The sequence below is a fragment of the Staurois parvus genome, unplaced genomic scaffold (assembly GCF_062004578.1).
Source record: "Staurois parvus isolate SC_StPar_1 unplaced genomic scaffold, SC_StPar_1.0 ptg000294l, whole genome shotgun sequence".
Lineage (NCBI taxonomy): Eukaryota > Metazoa > Chordata > Amphibia > Anura > Ranidae > Staurois > Staurois parvus.
The window spans coordinates 1,897,305-1,921,135 of record NW_028318090.1 but is presented as its reverse complement, the minus strand read 5'-3'; the positions used below and the strand labels follow the sequence as shown (position 1 = coordinate 1,921,135).

The window sequence follows — 23,831 nt, the reverse complement described above, 5'->3', positions numbered from 1 at the left end:
GGGAGGAATAGTGCCCCATCGTTGGCGTCAGTGGGAGGAATAGTGCCCCATCGTTGGCGTCAGTCGGGGGAGGAATAGTGCCCCATCGTTGGCGTCAGTCGGGGGAGGAATAGTGCCCCATCGTTGGCGTCAGTCGGGGGAGGAATAGTGCCCCATCGTTGGCGTCAGTGGGGGGAGGAATAGTGCCCCATCGTTGGTAATAGTGACACCAATGATTGGGCACTATTCCTCCCACTGACACCAATGATACTTACCTTGCTGACCCCTGCTCCAGCCTGGGCTCGCTCGCTCCCTCCCTCTCCCATTATACAAACACTTACCGGTCAGATGGCTTCCTTCTCCGGCCGCTTTCCTCCTCTTCACTCGCTCGTGCTTCGCGGTGCCGCTCGGCTCCTCCTTTCCAAGCTCCACCTCCTCGCCGGTGATTGGCCGCCTGTGTGCCTCTCTTGAGCTACAGTTCCGGCGGCCAATCACCGACGAGGAAGGATTGATCCCGGGGGTGTGTCCAGATGACAGGGATGTCATCCCGCCCACACCTGCAGACGGATCAAGGAGCTGTGTCTCGGTTCCTAAGGCCATCGGAAATATGTGTTTTCCGATGGTCTTAGGCGACCCCTGGGAAAGTGTCGTTCGACCCCCAAAGGGGTCGCGACCCCCAGGTTGAGAACCGCTGTCCTAGATTGTTGTCTTTATTCAGCTGTATACCCTGACATTTATCATAGCGGCCTTAGCTACAGTGGGGCAAAAACGTATTTAGCCAGCCACCAATTTTGCAAGTTCTCCCACTTAAGAAGATGAGAGAGGCCTGTAATTGGCATCATAGGTAGACCTCAACTATGAGAGACAAAGTGAGAAAAAAAAATGCAGACAATCACATTGGCTGATTTGGAAAGAATTTTTTTGCAAATTATGGTGGAAAATAAGTATTTGGTCAATATCAAAAGTTCATCTCAATACTTTGTTATATATCCTTTGTTGGCAATGACAGAGGTCAAACGTTTCCTGTAAGTCTTCACAAGGTCGGCACACACTGTTGCTGGTATGTTGGCCCATTCCTCCATGCAGATCTCCTCTAGAGCAGTGATGTTTGGTGGCTTTTTTGCCCCACTGTATATACTTGGTCTAGAAACTGAACCTGAGGATTCTCTGCAATGCACTTCAGATTATGTCTATGAACACTCCATGCCAGGTAGCAACACTCACCTAGAAGAGATGAGAAGAGTCAAGATTGAGGAGACAAACCAAAGATGCAAATTGTAACATCTGCAAGTCAGTGATAAGTCTTAATTCTGCAAGCAAGAAAACCTGAAGAAAAGTGACACAGGTTGGCTTAAAGCAGAGACTCCTAAAAGGTATAATTGCTCATCACCTTTTTACCCTAGCAATACACAGCCAGCTTTCCCAAACAATAACCAAGACACTGTTTATTTTGCAAGATCTTTGCACAATGAGTTAGTGGTTAAAGTATTTGTAAAGTTCAGTGATTGTCCTGAAGGATACAGAACGTGGTGATCTTCCTTCCAGGATGCAATCAGTGTTAGCGTTGTCGTGCAGTGAAGAGTTAGATTTCTTAGGCCAACTGCACACTGGATATTTAGCCCATGTGAGTTGCATGTCCAGGAGGAACAGATGCAGTATGCAATCCCTCTACCAGAAACCTGTCACAATTTACAGTATAACAAGCGGAAATATGCACCAGCTAGATGATGTACCCAAGGCAGCTGAACTTGGCTTGACTCTGTACCTAGAAGCACTTGCGTTTACGACAGGGGCGGACTGACAACTCATGGGGCCCCTGGGAAATAGGGGATCATGGGGCCCCTGTGTCCTTGTCCAATCTAAAAAAAGCCTATGAAAAAGGTACCAGGGGCATCTCATGGGGCCCCCTACTGACCCCGGGCCCTGGGGCAGTGCTGAGTTTCCAAATGGTTAGTCCGCCCCTGGTTTAGGATCATATGCATTCAGGGACATATGCCCAGATTGCAGAATTCCTGCATTCCAGGTATATTATGTACCTGAATGCATATGACACTAAACGCAAGTTCTACTAGGTACAGAGTCAAGCCAAGTTCAGCTGCCTTATATTGCAGCCTGTCATAGATTTAGACAGGACTTGCAGTGGGATCAGAAGTTGTACCTGTGCTTTTTGAGCAACCAAAAATGCCAGGATTGAATGCACATCACCATATAGCCGTAATCAAATGGCTTCTTGGCTGGGATGCTTCACTTCCTCTTGACAAAAAAAGAATTCTTTGGTAGAGTGGAGAAAATTTATAACAGCTTTATCTGCTCTTTATGTCATGTCATATGCCCCTACTGTATGTTCCTGTACCCTCTACATAATTACAAAGCCAAAAGCTTTTGCTGGGGAGAGGGGTCGACTTTTCTCTGATATGTCTTTTAAATTAAAAGCTAGTCACCTACCTAAAAATTGCTAACTAACCTGTGTAAAAAACATGCACTTACTGCTTATATTCAATCTGCCCTGGTCCCACCACACGACCTCCCCTGAGTCAGCCTGTGCTGCTCCAGGAGAGAGGAAAAAGCACACAGAGAATTGGTGATTATACCTGGAGCATTGATGTCACCATAGGCTTTAATGGCCCATCTATTGTCAGCACCCCTTCCTCTCCCCTGCAGCAATGTTGGCTGACAAAAGGACAGCAAGATCATGTGACCGGACCAGAGTGGCCTGAAAATAGGTAAGTACATGCATCTTTCTTATACAGGTTAGTTAGCATAGGTGTTTGAGGGGAAGTTTTAAGAGTAGTTAGGATGAAGCACAATAGCTTGAAGGATTTGTTTGGGCAAAGCAAAACAAGCTCCACATCCTGAGCACACTATACCTAGACTAGAACTTTGTGTTGCAGAACTACCTATTGAACTAGGTGAACTTCTCACATCAGAAATAAACAATGAACCTAAAGATACTGAATTCTGCAATGAAAGTAGAGTAGTTTTAGATTACATCTACAATGGAACCAGACAATTCTATGTTTATGTTAACAAAAGAGTGCTAAGGATTAGCTGCAGATCATGCTACCAGAACTGTTGCTGTAACTCACCCTAAAATCAGAGCATGGCTTACAGGACCTTCATTCTGATATAACGCAGAGGGAAATGTTCCAGACAGTGACAGATGTGAGCTAGTAGATGTAGACTTAGATGCTGAAATCCATCCTGAGATCTGTGCACTTCAGGAGGTGATAGTCAACGTAAAGTCGCAGATTACAGATTCTCAACCTTCAAGCTACTTATGGGAGCTATTACTTGCCTACCCCATATAGCGCATGTGACTGCCTGTCAACCTGATTGGGTGATTCCATCAGAGAACTGCTTCCTCACCGCTGGGACACAGGACCCAGGTATTATACTAGCTTAGGTGCAAAACTGGAACTACTTTATTGAACAGAAATACAGGTTTTTATACACTTCATAAATAGGGGCAGTCTCCACATGAACAAAAAAAAACAAAAAACGAATATTGCACATTGGGATAAATACCGCACACTAATTAGGTAAGAGCTGATAATATTATCCTTAAAAGTGCAAATGGTAAACAGTACAGCCAACAACTAACTGTGATCTAATTGACAGTAAGCTAATCAACAGCTAGCAACTAACATGTAACAGTAATGTAATTAACAGTAAGATAATCAACAGCCAGGCACTTAGACAAGTCGGGGAGCCCACACCAGACAGTCCGGCATCTCCAACCCTGAATACACAAAGTACATTGCAGATGCTGTTTGTTTTCACTTGTATAATCTGTCCATCATAAGACAAAACTCATACAATATTCCAACAGTCTGAAAAAGTGGAATTCATTTATCTTCATAGAGTTCTTGAGGGAGATTGTTGATAAAATATTTCAGTCTCAAGTGGAGGAGCTTCTCCAACCAAATCTGCAAGAGGGCCACCATATTTCCTCTGACCATTAACCTGTATAAGATTAATATTACACCTTTCCATCCACTCCAGAAGGGAAGCTGTATTGTCTTTACTCAGAGAATTAATCCAAGCCTCACTCCCAGTGTTCATCACGTTATTATCCATCATTACAGACTGATCCTCTCTCTGCATGTGATCAGAGGCTGACCTGAGCTCTTTTCTATGCTCTGACCAGGAGAAGCAGACAAAATCTCTGGCCTCCTCCATGGGCCATTATCAGTGGGTAGAAGGCTAGACCCTAGTCCCCTCCAAAAGCCCCTGCCCCAGTTGGGTCTGTCACAGCTCATTCTTGCAAAGGTGTACACGTTCAAACAGCAGTAACTGTAAAGGCTGCCACTATTGACAAAATGTCTGCTCAGCAGTAAAACTTTAGCAATCTCAAGAATTCAATACCCGTACTGTGCAACATGAAACCTATGCTATAGTGATTGACCAAAAAAATATCCCCAGAGACAGTGCGCTAAGAAAACTTGACACATTTATTGATCAAAATGGCCTATTGCAAGTAGGTGGCCATCTTATGCAGGCAATAGATGAGTGATTTTTTTTGCTGTCGTTCAGCTAGTGGGTTGAAATACAATATTTTACTTGATTTCAGCATCCACACACACAATGTTGTCCTTGTACAGAAAGATGAGTGATAGTAGTCATTCTAGGACTGAAAAGCGAATCTATATTCACTTTAAACACCCAATCATGTGCAAGGGAATTTAAAAAATAGGATTTTCACTTGAACATGATTGGATGATAGTCTTGAACACTGCTTCATCTTTTGCTCATGTTTTGCTCCTTTAGTGAATCAACTTATCCATGTATTCAATAGGTCATTCGCTGTTAAAGCACTAGTAAAAGAAATCAGATCCCCGGGTAGTAAATGTGCTAGGTTGCGCCACATACTAGCACATTATGACAGACTTACCTGAAAACGAAGCCCTCCAGCAGAGCGTTGTCATCACTGTGGGCACTTCCATCTTCACCCGGTCTTCCTCTTGGTTCACAGATTGGGTTGTTATCCTCTCCTAGATGCAGGATCAGGATCAGTGGTGTCCTCAATGCATAGAATATTCCTGCATGAAGGTAAAAATGCTTCTTCCTTTAGATCCACTTTAAAGTGAATCTAAAGGCTTTTTTTTTTAAAGAAAAAAATAACAAACATGTCTATACTTACATGCTGTGTGCAGTGGTTTTGCACAGAGCAGCCCGGATCCTCCTCTTCTCGTGTCACAGCTGGATCTCCTGGCCCCTCCCTCCTGTCGGGTGCCCCCACAGCAAGCAGCTTGCTATGGTGACACCCACTGCTTCTGGTGTCCATTCATACACGGCACTGTGGCTCGGCCCCACCCCCTTTCTTATCTCATTGACTTACTGGCTGTGATTGACAGCAGTGGAAGCCAATGGCTCCCGCTTCTGTCTCAGCCAGTGAGAAGAGGGAGTCCCGGAATAGCCGAGACTCCAGTACACACTGCTGGATATAGAGGAGGCTTAGGTGAGTTTGGGGGGTCTGGGGGAGATGCTGCACATAGAATACATGAAGGTAAAAAACCTTGAGCCTTTAAAACCACTTTAATTGAACAAGTTTAAGTTGGAAGCTGATTGGCTACCATGCAAAGCTGCACCAGATTTTGCACTCACCAGTTTTAGTCAATCAAATTCAATGCCTTATAAATAGATCCCTTTATGTCTAAACAAATTTTTTTACATTGATTTGAAAAGTATGGGGAAAAATGCAATCTAACCATATCAAATCTTAATAAATAGTTCTGTTCATTAAAGAATGTCAGTTCTTACGGTTGCAAGTGTCTACTGAATTCCAAGACAAATTAATAGGTTACAGTTAAGGATTTCAACAGCTGCTCTTTTCAAGACAATATCCTTTAAAATTAGAGCAGAGGTCTTGGACTTCTACTCTACTTTACATGATAAAGCTAAATAAATGAACACCATTTTTTCCTTTGCAAAAAAAAAATGAGGTGGGGGGGCTGACAGCAAGGAAATGTCAACTCCCATTTGCAAACAGGAAATGTTGTGAGTCTGGATCTCTGGTCATTCTTTGATCTGCTCCAACCACAATCTTTCTGTTCTTGCTAAGACGTATATATGTTTTAGCCTGCTGTGCATCAAGTTTGCAGTGAGATTTTATTTCCTCTGCAACATCAGGAAATTGAAAGAAAAAAAAAGAAATATTATCAGCCTGATTTCTTTTGGAGAGCTGAGAGTGTTCACAGTGGCTTGAATTAAACAAAACTGACATATTGGTCCTTGGAGAACAGTTACTGCAATCTCAGGCTCTGTTTCTCACAGTTGATGTTTGCAGATTACACAGTGTGGAATCTGTTGGAGATCACTCTACATGACCATTCGCTGTAGTGTGCGGCTGGACAAGCTGAAGCATTGCTTTAGGAAGTTTTTTACTACTCTGTAGCTAATCACTTTCCCTCCGGCTGCTGGAATTTACAAGAGTTTTTTTACTTTCTTGAAGACAAGAGCTCTGCAATGTGCTGGACTTTAACAGTGTACTTCTGTCTGCTGGCAGGTAAGTGCAATATTACTGTATATCTGTTGGTATTTTAAGGGTCAGATCAGCCAAAGTTGATATTTAAAATGTACAGTCAAATAAAAACAAAAAGGATATTGTAGGGGAGAGAATTAAAACCCCTATCAAGATTTATTTCTGTCAGTGTTGATGTTAGGTGGATTCCTATTTGTCCTAGGGGGCATTGTCACAGAGGAAGAAAGCGATAGGCAATCAAAATGTTCGAGTTGAAGGTTCGTCTTCCAATTGGGACACCTGTTCACCTGTGTAGGGAAGTTACGCTTGATTTATAGAGATTTTCTTTTACTTGCTCTTGCGTCTTTGGAAAAGGAAAAAGGAAAATCTCCCCAAAGGAACATAGATAGCCATTTTTTTTAACTCAATGTACAGCTAAACCATTCAGCAGAAAGCTTACACCAGACGTGACTTTCAACGAATTACAAAAATATAATTGGAAGTTTTTTTCATTATCATTTTTCTTTTATTTGCCCTCTGGGATCTGCATTCAAAAAGTCATGTAAAGACAGGTGTTTCAGAATCTAGATTAGTCATCAGCATATCCCACTGTAATCCACCACTGGAATGCACATTTAAGGTGACAATGCTGTGTGCAGGGTGTAGAAAGGTAGAATTGTCACCTTTAGGCAAGAAATAACAGAATTTAATGTTTCTAAATGTACGATACTACACGTTGTATGTGCCTAGAGAGTAAAAAACAAACAAGACCTCACATTACAAAGGGAAACTAACCACATTTTCCCCATGGGGATAAAGATACACTTTGAATTGCTCAAAACTTGTTTTTTTTGCGTACAAGGTCAGTTTGCCGTGCTATCTAATGGGTTCTCCTTGGCAGCTTCTGCTTTGTGTACTCTCCTCCAAAATTACATCAACCTCCTTTGGTGCTTTGCAATACCACTAGACTCCAAGCTGTAATTGCTGGTGCTCTTTGCTTATGCAAGATAGCTTGGAATCCACATTTTAAGCTGACAACGCTGCTTCTGTTTAGGGGGCTGCTCAGGAAGTGTCACAACCCAAAACTTAGAGACAGGCAGGATCACCAAGTAAAATTTGAATAAAAGAAGAGTAAACAATGACATCAGTGTAATGAGTAGTAGGCTGCTATTCATAAACTATACTATACTCTTGTTAAACAACGTTTTTGAAAGTTCTTGGAGAAACAAATGACCAGAAAGCTTGTGAAGTTAACATGTATACCTACAGGAAGTTATTGTGCCTGTCGTCTTTCAAGAACATGGAGACATGACTTCAAACTACCACAAAAAAAGTTCAAAAAGTTTAGAAAGTACTGTTTGACCAAGAAAGTAGTTGATGCTTAGAACAGACTTTGAGCAAAAGTAGTGAGACAGCCAACAGTCCAACAGTAAGTGAATTTAAAACATGCTTGGGACAAACATGAATTTATCTAGACCAAAAATGTTGAACAAAAAAAAGATAAAAAAAAAAAGACAAGCTCGCTAGACCACTTGGTCTTTTTCTGCTGCCACTCAGCTATGTTTGCTTACTTCTGATTGATTTTTATATATTTATTTTTTTATTGGCATTGCAAAAGAAGGTGAAATAGATATATCTAGGGCATACTTCTGGTAGAGCAGGAGTCAAACTCCAGAAGGAGCATATCCTGAAATGTGGTGGAGAAAATCTACAGCTGATATCCTTAGTAGGCAGCAGGTGGTTCACCCCATCTGGTTGCACCTGTTGCACCAGGCTGATATTTGCATTCAGATGCTTACGTTGCTTGCATTTAACAAAATACAGTAAATGATGTATTTAGGAATACAGGGATATATACATTTGTGTTTTTATATCTGTGCGGAGTTTGGATTTATGTTCCCCTAATTACATTTACTGTGCAGTTGTGTAATCTGTCAATGAAACATCTGTTTGGTCATACTCATCTCAGTTACCATGTAAGGAAGATGTTGTTTTATGTTTGTGGCTGCTGTTCAAATAATATAATTGGGTTTGAAATGTTGCCAGAGATGATAAACTACTTTGGTGTCCGTTTATGACACAGAGAATAGCTGCGATTCAACGGATCTCAGCTATTCTCTGGTCATTCACAGTTTATGACACTCAGGAGATCATGTCAGCCCTTCACTGGAGATCTGTGTTCTCCCTCCAGATTCTCCAGCCCAGAGCTGGAGAATCAGAGGGACCGCAAACTAAGCAGAGATAATTTACCTCTGCTTAGTAAACTGATCTTTTACTGTAATCTCACGAGATTATAGTAAAATTAGCCGTTTTCCAGCGTTTGTAGACCATTCTCCAGCGTTTGGAGACCGTTCTCCCTTCGTTCGGAGAACTGCTTCATAAACTGCATTCACAGGAGAACTGCGTTCTCCGAGAATGCCGGAGAACTGAGCAGCGATCTATTACCGCTGGTTCATAAACGGACACCTATATCTGTAAAATAGAGAAAGAAGAGTCTGTGAGTACTTGGCTGTGTAATTGTTCTAGGAAAAATGTTGGAATAGTGACTGCAGATTTAGAAGATTTAATCAAAGTATAGTACTGTACGTATTGAAGATCATAAATGGATACAAGTCTATACACCTATAGGTTCCTGTACATATTCTTTTTTGGGGCACACAATATACATATTTCAAATTCAACCTTTGAATTTGCAATTGTTTGACACTCCCCGCTCTTCCAAAACTGTGATGGGGTCCAAGACTATGAAGACTATGATTGGCAGCCTTTTCATTCAATAGGAAGGTGCGGGGATTGAACTGAAGTAGGAACTTTCATACTAGAACACCTTGACTGATGAGGTATGACCAGAGGTGCGTCATGACATAAAGAGAATCATAACCTTGACTCAGGCGGTGCCCGGTTGATGCACTGGGGGAAGCAGGAGGACATTTAGGGGCCAAGAATATACTCCCCAACTGTTACAGATCCTTCAGGAGTCTCCCAATATTTAAACTATATCCTGGGGTACCGTAGATATGGGCCTTGTTCCGAGGGCAAATGCTGAAACTTAGGTTTCTAGCACTGCATCTGAGCCACACTGCCAAGAGGAGTAGTCTTCTCCTGCCCGAGAGTATATGCATAGCTCCAGCAGAAGGAGGAGGCAAAGGGGTGAAAAGGTATGGACACAACACTTCCCTTATTGTCATCTGAGCACCATTGCTTGGGGAAGGGGGACCTATAATACTGCAGCTGACCACCAATGCTGGCCAAAGAGACACTATTCTACTGTCACTAAGTTACAATGCTGGAGGAAGAGGAGGACTATTTGAATGCCACTGACTATGAATAATGGGGAGAGGGTAACTTTAATTTCACTGATCACCAGTGCTGGAGAGAAGGAAACTATCTTTTTTTCTGACCTCCAATCCTGGGGGGGGAGTATTTTACTGCCACTGGCCACTAATGCTGGGGAGAGGGGAGAAAATTTTGCTGCCACTGATCACCAATGCTGTGGACAGGGGGCTATTTTGCTGGAACTGACCAGCAATACTGGGGAGAGTGGGGAATTGTATGCCATCTGTACAGAAGTGCCAGCTATTTTGATGTACACTTCAGAGAACAGAAAAGTTAGGCTCATTGTAATTGTAAAGTGATTCTAAAGGAATATTTTTTTAAATATCAAAAATGTCATGCTTGCCTATTCTGTGCAGAGCAGCCCTGATCTTCCTATTCTGAGGTCCCCCACCAGCACTCATGCCACTTCTCCCCTGCCGAGTGCCCCCATAACAAGCAGCTTGCTATGGGAGCACTTGTGTGGGCTCTCACCAGAGCTGCACTCTGTATGTCCATTGACACACAGAGCGTGCCTCGGCCCTGTCCCTGCTCCCTCTTCACTAGCTGTGATTGACAACAGCAGGAGCCAGCGACTCCCGATGCTGTCTCTGAGCCTATGAGGAAGGAGAGAGCCATTGCTCTTGTGCACATCACTGGATCAAGATAAGGCTCAGGTAAGTATTGGGTGGGGGGTGGGGGACTGGGGAGAGAGGTGCACACAAAAGATTTTTTACCTTAAAGCAGAGTTCCACCCAAAAGGGGAAGTTTCACTTTAATGATTGGTCCCCCGCTCCCCATTAAGGATTGGCACCTTTGGGGAGTGGGGGGGGGGAGCGTGTACCCAAAATTGACAGGTACCCGCTCCCACGTCCGTTGCGATCGCTTAGGTCAGGGGTCAGCAACCTTAAACACTCAAGAGCCATTTGAACCCGTTTCACACCAAAAAAACCCACTGGGAGCCACAAAACCCTTAGTCTTCACGCACACGAGACGTTTTTACAGCGGCTGTTTTTGGCTTTTGATGTTTTTTTTCTACAGCCAGTAAACCCCCCAGCATGTTATCCTATGTGTCCATACACCCAGAGATTGGAATCAATGATTTTTGGCTGGAAAAAAACCAGGACTAGTGGGGTTCTAGAGGAGTTTTTTAGCTGTAAGACTCCATGCACGCGGGGCGTTTTGATAACGCTGGTAACGTTAGCTGTGTAAAGTCACATTAAAAATTTTAGTTTTTCCGCTTTTTTTAGCGTTTTAGCATTAGCGTTCAGCAGCGCTTTGCCACGTTTAGTGGCGTTTTCCCGTGTTTGTGGTTTTTTAGCAGGTTTTTTTGGTCAAAAAAGTCCAAAAACGCTGGTTTGTGGTGTTTTACTGCGATTTACTGTGTTTTGCTGCGGTTTGAGGAATTAGAGTGTTTTTACAGCTAAAAAACTCTAGAAACCCACTAGTCCTGGGGTTTTTCCAGCCAAAAAACATCCCTGCCAAAAAACGTTGATTCCAGTCTCTGTGTGTATGGACACGTAGGATAACATGCTGGGGGGTTTACTGGATGTAGAAAAAATGTCAAAAAACTTCAAAAGCCAAAAACAGGCGCCGTAAAAGTGTCCAGTGTGCACGTTTTTACCGTGACTTTACACAACTAACATTACCAGCGTTATCAAAACGTCTCATGTGCATGAGGACTAAAAACACTCTAACACTGAAAAATGCAGCAACATGCGGTAAAACGCAGTAAACAGCCTCAGACCGGCGTTTTTGGATGTTTTTTGACCGAAATTTTTTTTTCGTTTTTTTCTGGTAAAGTAAAAACCGCTAAAAACCACAAACACAGAAAAACACGGGAAAACTCCACTAAACGTGGCAAAACGCCACTAAACGCTGATGCAAAAAAGCTATAAAATGCTGAAAAACTCAAGTTTTTAACGTGACTTAATGTAACTACACAGCTAACATTACCAGCGTTATCAAAATGTCCCATGTGCATGAGGACTAACGCTGAAAAGCGCTGCAAAACATGGTAAAACTGCACATTTTTGGACTTTACCCCCAAAAATATATTTTTTGGGTCACAAAACCACTAAAAACCGCTAAAAAACACAAATGCGGAAAAACGCGGGAAAACACAGCTAAACATTATCAAAATGTCCCGTGTGCATGAGGACTAACGCTGAAAAATTCTGCAAAACGTGGTAAAACTGCACATTTTTGGACTTTTTTCACCCAAAAAAATATATTTTTTGGGTAAAAAAAACGCTAAAAAACGCAAGCGCGGAAAACGCAGCTAAACGTGGCAAAATACTGCCCTGACTCACAGAAAGGTCCTGATCTCTCCTTGCAATTGGGACCTTTTCCGATCATGTGACCGCAGTGATCTGCCATCGAACTTTTAGTCATCATGCACACGGGACGTTCTGATAATGCTGGTAACGTTGGTTGTGTAAAGTCACATTAAAAACTGGAGTTTTTCACCTTTTTTTGCATTAGCGTTTCGCCACATTTAGCGGCGTTTTCCTGCATTTTTCCACATTTGCGTTTTTTAGTGGGTAAAATGCTGGTTTGTGGCATTTTTTCATCATTGACCATTTTTACAGCTAAAGAACTCCTCTAGAAGCCCACTAGTCCTGGTTTTTTTATTCAGCCAAAAAACGTTCCAGCCAAAAAATGTTGATTCCAGTCTATGTGTGCATGGACACATAGGATAACATGCTGGGGGGTTTACTGGCTGTAGAAAAAAAGTCAAAAGCCAAAAACAGCCGCTGTAAAAACGCCCAGTGTGCATGTGGACTTAAACGTTCTGGTTTCTTCTGAAACTTTTATTTTCTTTGATTTATCCATGGATGGCCGCCCTATCAGAATAAACCTTGTGCCGGTGGGGTGTCTGGTGGGGTGTCGCACATTGGCGGATGTGACGTACATTTGCAGTGACAGGGAGCCGCAGCAGAGCGATGACTGAGCCACATGCGGCTCTGGAGCTGGGGGTTGCAGACCCCTGGCCTAGGTGATCGGAAGTGGAAGTTGTCCTCCTATCCTCCCTCCCTGTAGTCTTTTGGGACACGTGACACGTCCCAGAAGACGACGGAGCTTGTGAACAGAACAGATGGTCTGTAACAAGTGAATGTTGCACTTTGAGCACCCCAAACTTAAAAAAGGCCCTATCATAAATATAAACAACCCATAAAAGAAATAATAACTCTGAAATACTACCCCTAAAACAAAAGTCTACTTTATTTTTTAAAAGAATGCCCTGTAGCAAAAAAAAGGTTGCTGTGGGTGAGACCGCAAATAAAAATGACTGCTGATTACAAAATAAAATTAAAGATAAAACAGACCGCAATAATAAGAATGAAAAAGGCAGCAAAAGGGTTGATTACCCAAAAAGCTAGCTTAATTACAATGTCCTAATGCACCCTATTGTCACAGTATGCATTTTTTGTCAGCTTTCACTATGCCTTCTCTGCAACAGATTCCAGTTCAGTGACATTATGGAAGCTCTGTGACCCCCTTATTTAGAGAGGGGTCTGGCCCAAGGGCGGACTGACCATTTGGAAACTCGGGCACTGCCCAAGGGCCCGGGGTCAGTAGGGGGCCCCACGAGATGCCCCTGGTACCTTTTTCATAGGCTTTTTTGAGTTTGGGCAAGGACACAGGAGCCCCATGATCCTCTATTGCCCAGGGGCCCCATGAGTTGTCAGTCCGCCTCTAGTCTGGCCTATCCAAAATCCCTCTATTGACCCTTCTAAGTCTGCTGGCCATGCAGTGCATTATGGTTTACAAATTCTCCCAGGTGAATCTGTACATAAATGTTTCTGAACCACAAATCTTAAACCTGCAGGATTTCCCTCAAACCCATGGCACCTGCAAACCCAAAGCTCAGTAGGGAGGTGATTGGTGGTCTAGGTGTCGAGCGGTTAAAGAGGACAAGGGGTGCAGTGGTGATTAGTGAAGGAGTGGTGTAGAACTGAGCTGCTGACAGTGGCTTTAGGGAGGGTTGCTTTTGGGAGCAATTTTTCTGGGGAGAGAGACATTTTTCCTTGGTGGGGATGATGGTATTTTTTTTTAGAAGAGGGGGAGTTTTTATTTATAGGAGGGAAGTTGTGCTGGTTTTTACTTGAGAGAGGGAGTTGCTTTTTCCTGGGGAGAACTTTTATTGTAGAAAATTTTTTCTTTAGGAATTTTTGCTTGGAAGAATGATTTTTGCTGGGTGGCAATTTTTCATGCTGGAGCGGGGAGTTTCGGGATTTTTTGCTTTGGGAAGATTTTGGCCTGAATGTCAGCACTGATTGCTAGGAGTGCAGCAGTCAGGAGTGTGCAATGTACAGCACAGCATACACACTGCAATGGTCAGCATTAGGTGACATACCATGTACAATACCCCAGACTGCTAGGCTGCATGGTAAATGCCTCTTACTGTTGAACATATTTGCACTGTATGTCACACTTCACATCCTGACCACTAAAGTTTGTTTGCTTAGCTGTACACAACATACACCTAACCCCTGCACTCTATATTGCATTTTGTATTTACATATTCCTGACCAAGGTGTTCACTATCTCAGCAATTATTCCTGCCTATTTTAATGATTAAACTAGACAAAGTTTCTCTGTCTATATTCTGTTCTCAGAAAAACATATGCAATTGTATAGATTTGTTTTTTTTACATGATTCTGCTGATTTTTTTGGTACAAGTGTCATATGTATGCTGTGTATATAGCACATAGGTTCAGGTTCCATTTCACTAGGCCCCTTTATTCTTCCTCTCTGTAGTGTGGCCACATTCATACTTCACCACGGGACTGTTCATGTGCAGATTCTATATTCTAGTTGGAGCACCCTGAGGTGCCCCAAGTCTTTTATAATCTTTGGAACACTGATGAGTTGGGTTTTCTCATGCAAGGGCAATAGAAAGCCCTTTTTTTTGTCTTAGACCTGTTAACACCAATGTGTCCCATTGCAGTGAACAGTCTCATATGCTGCATTTGTGTGTTGAACTTCATTGTGCCAATAAGTCAACTAGATGAAATTCTTAAAGAAGAAGAATGGCCAAAGCTCTTTTTGCCATACTTCTCCTGTGACCTGATGTCACTCAGCCTGTCTAGACTCTGGAGGGATCCTGACTTTAATGTCAGGATCAACCCAAATGCTTGGCAGGCAGCTGGTGTAGCTTCTCAGGGAGTCATTTGTTCCCACCCCCCAACAGCCCGGTATTCCAGTGAGCGTTGGGCGGGAACAGCAAAGAGTGACTGACTGTCACTGGCTTTCTGCTCACTGAAGAATGAGAACTGAGTGCTCGGCGATATTTGATCACTCAGTTCTCCATCTTAGAGCTGCCGGGGGACAGATGCAGCATCAGCCTGATGTTGCATCCACCTAGGTGTGTATGATTGTTTGTTTTTTTTAAAATCCTATACTTCTCTTTTGTATTTCAATGGTTTTTATTAATTAATAACAATTAACACAGGAGCAACAAATCACGCCCACGCAGGGGCTATCAATTGCACATAAAAGAAGTAGAAAATTAAAGAAATCAGTGCTCTAACACCAACAGGGCAAAAGATCGCCCACGCAGGGGCTATCAATGGCACTTAAATAACAAAACATAAATATAACACTGAGAATAACTCAGACTAAAGGCAGCTATCCACTGCCACACCAAAAACAAACAGAAAGAGAAAAAAAAAAAGGGGGGGGGGAAGGAAGGAGAAGTGGAGAAGTACGAAAGAAAAAAGATAACCAAACCAAGAGCAGGGATCCAAGAACGCCAAAGCCGAACAACATCACTTCCCCAGACTAGCCGAGGGGAGCGTGGGAAAGGTATATTGCAGCCACGGCTCCCATATTTTCAAGAATTTACATTGGGAGTCGTTGCAGATACTCGACATCTGTTCATTGAGCATCATAGTGGTCATATGGTCCCGCACCCCCTGAAGAGGGACAAACGGGCTCTTCCAGGCCTGAGCAATTGTTCTAGAGGCCGACAAAAACAAATAGGAAGCCAACTTCTGCTGATGAGCCAAAAGGCCTGGGATGGGACAATGAAGCAAAGCATACCGAGCATCCCGGCGTATGGAGAGATGGAACAAAGTGAAAAGGATTTCAAACACACGAGACCAAAAACGAAGCAGCCTCGGGCATGACCACCAGATATGCAATACATCACCACAATGGCCACAACCCCGAAAGCATCGATCACTGCAGGCAGGATTTGCCTGTGCCAAACGAGCCGGAACCCAATACCAACGAAACAATACCTTGTAAGCCGCCTCCAGCGTGGTCGTATTAAATGAGCATTTAGCTATGAGTGACCAGGCCTTATTCCAGTCCCCCGGATCCACAGCCACTCCCAGGTCGCGCTCCCACTGAACAACATACGAAAGAGAAGTATGCGACGAGCGTCTATTCAAAGCTGCATAAAGAAGGGAACTATACTTCTCTTTTAACCGTTTCCCGTCTGTCCTATAGAAGAAGTACTGCTACAGGGCAGCACGGGTGCGCAAAATCACACACATATATATATATATATATATATATATACGTGATTTTTGCAGTTCTCGGTAGAAGGCGCACGCGCGCCCTACCCGCGCCGCCATTCACGGCCTCAGCTATCAATCACCGGGTTCCAGCCAGTGACTATTCGCCGGCGTCCAGTGATTGCCGAGTATCTCTGACGGGGAGGAGAACTGTTTGTAAACAATACAGTTTTCTCCTCCGTCAGTTCATGCACACTGCTTTGCAAAGCAGTGTTCTTACAGTGAAGCACTAACACAGCACACCATGTAAAACGGCACACAGCACACAGTTAACCCTTTGATCGCCTCAGATGTTAACCCTCTTCTGCTCAGTGCCATTAGTACAGTGTCAGTGCTTTTTATTAGCACTGATCACTGTATTGGTGTCACTGGGGATGTCAGTGACACCAAGTCAGTTCCCCCCAGTGTAAGAATGCCCGCCGCAGTCCTGCTATAAGTCGCTGATCACTGCCATTACTAGTAAAACATTTTAAAAAAATTTAAAAATCCCAGTATATATACCGCCATTTGTAGATGCTATAACTTAAACCACGTAAACCAACTAATTTTCACGTATTGGGATTTTGTTTAGTAAAGATATGTCGCAGAATACATTTTGGTCTAAATTTGATTTTTAAAATACCACCGAAAGAAAGCTCTATTCGTGGGGAAAAATAGGACATACATTTCATTTGGGTGCAGCGTTGCATGACCGCGCAATTGTCAGCTAAAATAACACAAAAAATGGCCTGGTCAGGAAGGGGGGTAAATCCTCTGGAGGACAAGTGGTATAATGCAATGCATTGAACACATGGCAACATACATCTTTATTGTGCACCCAACTTGATTTAGACACAGAAGTCTGCTGCTGGTCTGGGTCTGTAGGGTTTGGCATTGAGGTTCTTTTTGTTTGGTTTTGGAAACACATTTAGGGTGACCGTCTGTAACCAAATAAACAACATTGCAAAACTCTAAAAAAAATTATATTTTAAAGGAATGCGTGTGGTGCAACTTCTCTAAACGATACATCTGTATATTTTCAAAACTGAAACTATCCTATCTACAGCAACAGCCAGTTTACCACATAGTCAGATAAGTGTGATACAGACCACAGACCGCAGCATAAGAATAAACTGTGCTGACAGCTGCAACTTTTAAATCCATTAATTCACTTAGGCATTTAGATGTTTAATTTTTGATTTATCGAAGTAGTATGTACAAAAATAATTTTCATTTTTTGCTAAAAGGAAAGCTATATTTTCTTTTAAAAAGATATTACCTTTGCAAGCCCTTTTGTAATTATTAAAATTAACCTGTGATTTTTAAAGACAATTTACTAAAGGAGTAGAACATGTTCATGTTGCAAAGTGAATTTTTACTAAAGGAATTAGGAAAAGTAAGTAAAAGTCATATGACAAAGAAAACCCAATCATGTTCAACAAAATTAAAAATGAAAAAAAAAAAAAAAACACAAACTACTTCTCTTCTGCAATACAAATCCTGCCTGTTTGCATTTGTTTTTTTAAGGTTAATGTTCTACTTTATTTGGATAATTGAAGTGAATACTGGCATAATTTATTGTGTGAAGACTCTCAACTCTTTTAGTAAATCAACCATACTTTGTAAGCCTTGTCTAATTTTAGGGCCAGTTCACTCTACATGCGTTTCAGTTGCTTTTTTTCTGCATCCAAAACACACAGAAAGTAGGTTATATGGTTGTCAATGTCATAGTTTACATCAGTGCTTGCACTTCCAGTGCGTTCCAGTTGCAGGAAAAAAAGTAGAACATGCTGCATTTTTTTTTGCACAAAACTGTACTGAAACACAGTAAAATGCATTAAAAATGCATTGGAACGCACCAAAACGCATCAAAAACTCATTGGAACGCACATATTCCTATTTAAATTGAAGAAAAAGAGAGGGGGAAAAAATTAACTGGAATGCGTCAAAAATGCGCATGCAGGAACGCATCCGGAACTCATTTGGACTATGTTTTTATAGTGTGAACCAGCCATTAAAGGTATGCAAATACAGCAACTTTTTTACTGTAGCACTGGGACAGCTCATGCACCTAATATAAAGGCAGATCTTCCCGTTTGAAAATCAATTCGGTGGAACAAACAGTAGCAGAGAAAGGTATGAATCTTGCATATATATATATATAATTATTATTATACAGGACTTATATAGCGCCGACAGTTTGCTGAGCGCTTTACATTATGGAGGGAGACAGTGCAGTAACAATACAATTCAATACAAGAGGGATTAGAGGGCCCTGCTCCTTGGAGTTTACAATCTAGGAGGGAGGGGATAGAGGTACAAGAGGTAATTAGCTATGGGGGATGGAGTGTTTGGGGTAGTGGGGGATTGCAGTAGTTAGCCAGGGTCGGTGTAGGCTTCCCTGAAGAGATGAGTTTTCAGAGTGCGCCTAAAAGTCAGCAGAGTAGGCGATAGCCTGATAGCTTTGGGTAGGGAGTTCCAGAGGATGGGTGAAGCCCATGAGAAATCATGGAGACGAATATGGGAGGAGGAGACAAGGGAGCTAGAGAATATGAGGTCTTGTGAGGAGCGAAGAGTACGGTTTGGGTGATATTTAGAGACAAGGTCGGTGATGTAGTTAGGGGCAGTGTTATGAGCGGCTTTATACGTCAGTGTCAGTGTATATATATATATATATATATATATATATATATATATATATGGGTACCTCGATTTACGAATTTAATTCGTTCTGCGGAACTTTTCATATTGCAAAAAATTAATAAACCGAAATGTGGTTTCCCATAGGAATGAAAACCAATTAATTTGTTCCAGAGGTCAGAAAAAGGTAAAACAAAAGTCTTTTATCTGTTGAAAACTCTTTATATAGTGCATTTTAAATGCATAAAGGGACATGATTAAAACAAATTCGTAAATGCATTGAAAACCAATTAATCCATTCCTGAGGTCAAAAAAAGTCTCATCTGTTCAAAACTCTTCATAAAGTGCACTTTAAAGGCATAGTACTGTACAGGGACGTGATTAAAAAAAATGATGAATGCATTGAAAACCAATTAATCTGTTCATATTGTGAAAGAAATTTGTAAACCGAGCCATTATTTTCAATGGATTTTCATTCGTAAACCAAAAATTACATCAACCGAGGCATTCGTAAACCGAGGTACGCCTGTATATACCTCACCTGGTGGTTTACTTACAGCATATTTCTACTTTTGCAGTCAGATTTGAGAAAACCCCACTATATATTTGTTATGTATTTCCATTCACACACAGGAGGTGGTTTTATGGCTGAATGCAAGGGTTTTTATTTAACAATGTTAAAGTGAGCCTGTCCCAGGTCTGTTCTCAATAACATACAACGCAAGAAGCCCAGCCTCTACCCCTTTACCCTTTGTTAGGATTTTCCTGCACAGTACAGAGACAGTTAGCTATGGCAAACACAGCTGTCCAGCCATGTTGAAGGTTACGAAATAGAACATCTAAAACATCTAAAAATGTATGTAATGCTATGTGAATGGGGGCATGTAACAAATATAAAGTAGGTGTTACCTCAGTCTTGGCTGTAGATGTGGAAGTACATTTTAGAGCGAATCTGTAGCTGATAAAAAAATATCTAAATCTAAAAAGCTCCTGTTGAAGAAGACATGTTATACTTGCCTTTCCTGCACTCATTCATAGAAACTCTGCTTTGTCACATCTTAGCACTTTGGGTGGTGTCAGATACCTGCGTTCCTGCCACGCTCTGTGGTTTCTCCTGCCGGTCCCTGTGCCTTGTAATGATGTATGGGCTTGTGGCAGGAGCCACACAGCATCATCAATTTGAAAATATATACAATTTAAAAAGAAAATAAAAGTGAGCCAAACGATTTAAGCTTCCAACTGGTAACTTGGTCTTGTTTGGGGCAAAAACCTTTTGAGTGAAAATGGTTTAACTATTAGCCCCAATTCACACTGGCGCAGTTTTGAAATCGTGCTACTTCAGCGTGATTTCAAAGCCACTTATCAGTGTGATTTGCACTGTTGATTTCATTGCGTCTTGCAACTTCATATAACAGAACCTTCAGGAGGCTAGGTTCACACCTATGAAGTTTGCGTTTGATCTATTTCTGCAGTGCTTTTTTGCAGTGTGTTTTGCGTTTTTTACATGTTTTGCTACATTTTTTATGCATTTTTCTGTGTTTTATTCCAACTTGTTGCCGGGCAGAATAAAACACAAAACTCCTCAAAACCACATAAAAAAGGTACTACATGCTTTTCTGCAGAGTCTCCATTGAAGTCTATAGAACGAAAAAAGCAACATATTGCATTTTAAAAAGTCCCTGACCCTTTCCAAAAAATGCACCGGGTGAAAACACGGAGATGTGAACCTGTCCCATAGGAAATCATGTTAAATGGACTGCTATGCATTTCTACAAAATGCAGTGGAAAACAAATTGGTGTGAATCTAGACATATCGCTACAACAGGAGTTGCGGCAATATGAATGGTTCCATTGCTGGCAGTGGAGTGCGAGTTGTCATGCAATTTGGAACTGTCAAATCGTATGACAAGTTGCAGTGGTGTGAATTGGGGCTTAGGTAGCTGTCACACAGGCCATCCTTGCCTGCTGGGCATGCATAGGTGTTCCATGCATCTGCATGCAGCAATCCTATTCATGTCTATTGGAATGCAGCAGCTGCATGGACACAGCTATATGGATCTGACAGCTGCGTGGATATGTGTCCCCAAACACACACTGTTTGCATTCAGGGACATGCACTCGCATGGCTGTCAAACTGGAACCAGTGGCTGTATCCATGCAGCCGCTGTGACCCAATAGACATGGATGGGGCTGCCTGAAAGCTGATGCACAGAACACCTGTGCTTCCTAGGTGGGCAAAGACGGTCTTTGCACAGGTGTACACATTTGTATGCCAAGGTGAATGACTTTATATGAGCCTTCCATTGAATGATGCCTGCATCCAATCATTCTGTAATTTATGTGGACTTGTATTGTCAGCTGTTTTGCAGTCCCACCAAGTGTTCCCAGGGTAGACTCAATGTAAGACAAGGCACAATGCTTTGTTTCCATTCAGTGTTGCGGTGGTGTATAGTGAAAAATGATGGCATGTGGGACTTTATTAAGTGCAATGTGAAGCAACACAAACTACTGCAGCACATTGTGCTGTAGCCAATAGAACTTACATAAAAGAAGTAAATAGTGCGATGTTAAGGGCCATCTTTAAGGAGGGGCAAAAGGGACAGCTGCCCTGGGCCCAGTCATTGTTGTGGGGCCCAAAGCAGCTGTTCCTTACTTGCCAACTGTCCTGGTTTACATTCCCTTGTCCCTGGAAGTCTTTGTCCCAGGCTGTGCCTAATATCCTGTGCTAATTTAGCCTGGCTGTGCCTAATTTATGCTGCCCAGCTCTGTCCTATTGCCATAAACAGATGACTCAGCATTCACATGTAAATAGTGGTGGCAATGTGGAATTCGTATGTATATTATGCTCCCACAAGGTTCCAGCCACCAACACCAATGCTGGTGGTCAGTGTAAATTCCCCCTTACATTGTTGGCCTGTGTAGAAATGTATTGGTTGTTGGTGTAAAATCCAACATTACATTGGATGCCAGTGTAAATTCTTCATTACATTAGTGGCCAGTGTAAATTTCCCTTTACATTCGTGGTAAGTACAGCACTGCCTTTACACAGGTGGTCAATGTAAATCCTCCTTACATTGGTCATAAGTTTTAATTCCCCCTAACATTGGTGGTCCATGTAGAAATGTCACCTCCCATCCAGCACTGCCACTGATCCACCCCAAGCACTGCCATTGATCCCATCCCCCCAAGCACTGCCACTGATCCTATCCCCCCATCGGCACTGTCACTCATCCCATCTTCCCCACCACTGCCACATATCCCATCCTCTCCACCACTGCCACTGATCCCATCCCCCCCACCACTGCCACTGATCCCATCAACCCTCCCCTCCAGCACTGCCACTGATCACACCCTCTCACCCAGCACTGTCATTGATTTCAGGAGTCCTAGGAGTTTTCTGTCTATTGGTGGTCCATGGTGTGTAGGCAGTGAGATGATGTGCTGTAACCTTCAGAAATCAGTGAGATGTATTTAAATGCTGTAACCAATCAGTGAATGGTAAGAATGTGCAGTATCTTCTAGCAACCAATGGGTGAGCAGTAATGATGTGCAGTAACTTCTAACAACCAATCAGTGAGCAGTAATAATGTGCAGTAACCTCTACCAACCAACCAGTGACCAGTTATCATGTGCAGTAACCTCTAGCAACTAATCGGTGAGCAGTAATGATGTGCAGTTACCTCTAGCAACCAATCAGCAAGCAGAAACCATGTGCTGTAACCTCTAGCAACTAATCAATAAGCCGTAATGTGTGCTGTAACCTCTCGCAAACAGTCAGTGAGTGGTAATGATATACTGTAACCTCTGGCAATCAATTGCAATTGCTGCCTGATCTGCTGCAGTAAACTGATTTTGAGTTTAGCTGCTATTTATTGTATGCCTCAGAGCAGTAGGAAAGTTAAATTTCATGGGGGGGGGGCAAGAAAATGTTTGACCAGACTCCAATCAATGTTAAAGACGGCCTTGGAGATGTTCCAGGATCAGCATATTGGCACCATTGTCATCCAACCGCATACCATCAACTGTGTTCTAGTGCAACGGCTGGTGCGAATGGGCCCTTAACATGGTTGTAAAGGCTGAAGGTGTTTTACCTTCATGCATGCTTGCTCTGGGGGCAATTGGCAAGAGGGAGGAGTCAGGAGCATTGGTGGAGGGCCTGAGAAGAGGACGATCGGGGCTGTTCTGTGCATAGATATACCTTCTAGTATTTTTGAGTATGTATGAAAACCTCCTTCCTGTCTTCCCTCACTCTATAAATAAAGCACAGCACCACAAACTGAAAATGCTACTTAATTATTTTTTATTTTCAAAGCAACTCAACCATCCATACATGTCTTCATGCTTTATTTAGTTGAGAAAACACAACATAGCATTTCTAGCGGTGACGGTCTTGAGTAAGGGCAGATGATTCATGTACCATTTACTTCCTGGAATCCATCTGCCCTTACAGTAGCCATTCAGGAAAGAGGGTGTGCTTAGCTGAGAAAGCCCCTCCTCCAAATGAAAGAAAAAAAATCTCCATGAAGACTCCTGGGATTAGGGCATTATTTTGGCCTAGGCCAGAAACCAGGAAGCAACTAAATGTAAAAAAATTTAAAACAAGTAAATATAATATACCTTCCTATCTATTTACTAATTTACTACTAACAGCATAAGGATTAAAAATAGTTAATGTTGATTGAGAGAGTTTCGTTCTGCCTAAAGTGGAACTACACTGCATCTGAGCTCCACAAACCAAAAATGCTATTCAATTCATTTTTAATATTCAAAGCAAACTCACCCATCCGTCCATGTCTCCATGCTTTATTTTGCTAATAATTCACTTTTCCGGGTGAAGGCATATGATTCACATCGCATTTACTTTCTGAAATCCACCTGCCCTTAGCTCAGGCACACAGACAGAAGGGTGTGCTTAGCTGAGAAAAGTCCTCCT

At 42.4% G+C, this 23,831-nt stretch overlaps 1 protein-coding gene across 1 annotated transcript in view; it reads left to right on the top strand.

Moving 5' to 3' along the window:
- The first annotated feature begins 6,056 nt into the window (after positions 1–6,056).
- ITGA1 (integrin subunit alpha 1) overlaps positions 6,057–23,831 on the top strand; it is a 190,037-nt gene continuing 172,262 nt past the window's right edge. The window contains exon 1 of the mRNA XM_089682692.1: positions 6,057–6,484. Coding sequence (XP_089538818.1) covers positions 6,445–6,484 — 40 coding nt within the window. The 5' untranslated portion in view covers positions 6,057–6,444. The remainder of the gene's footprint in view (positions 6,485–23,831) is intronic.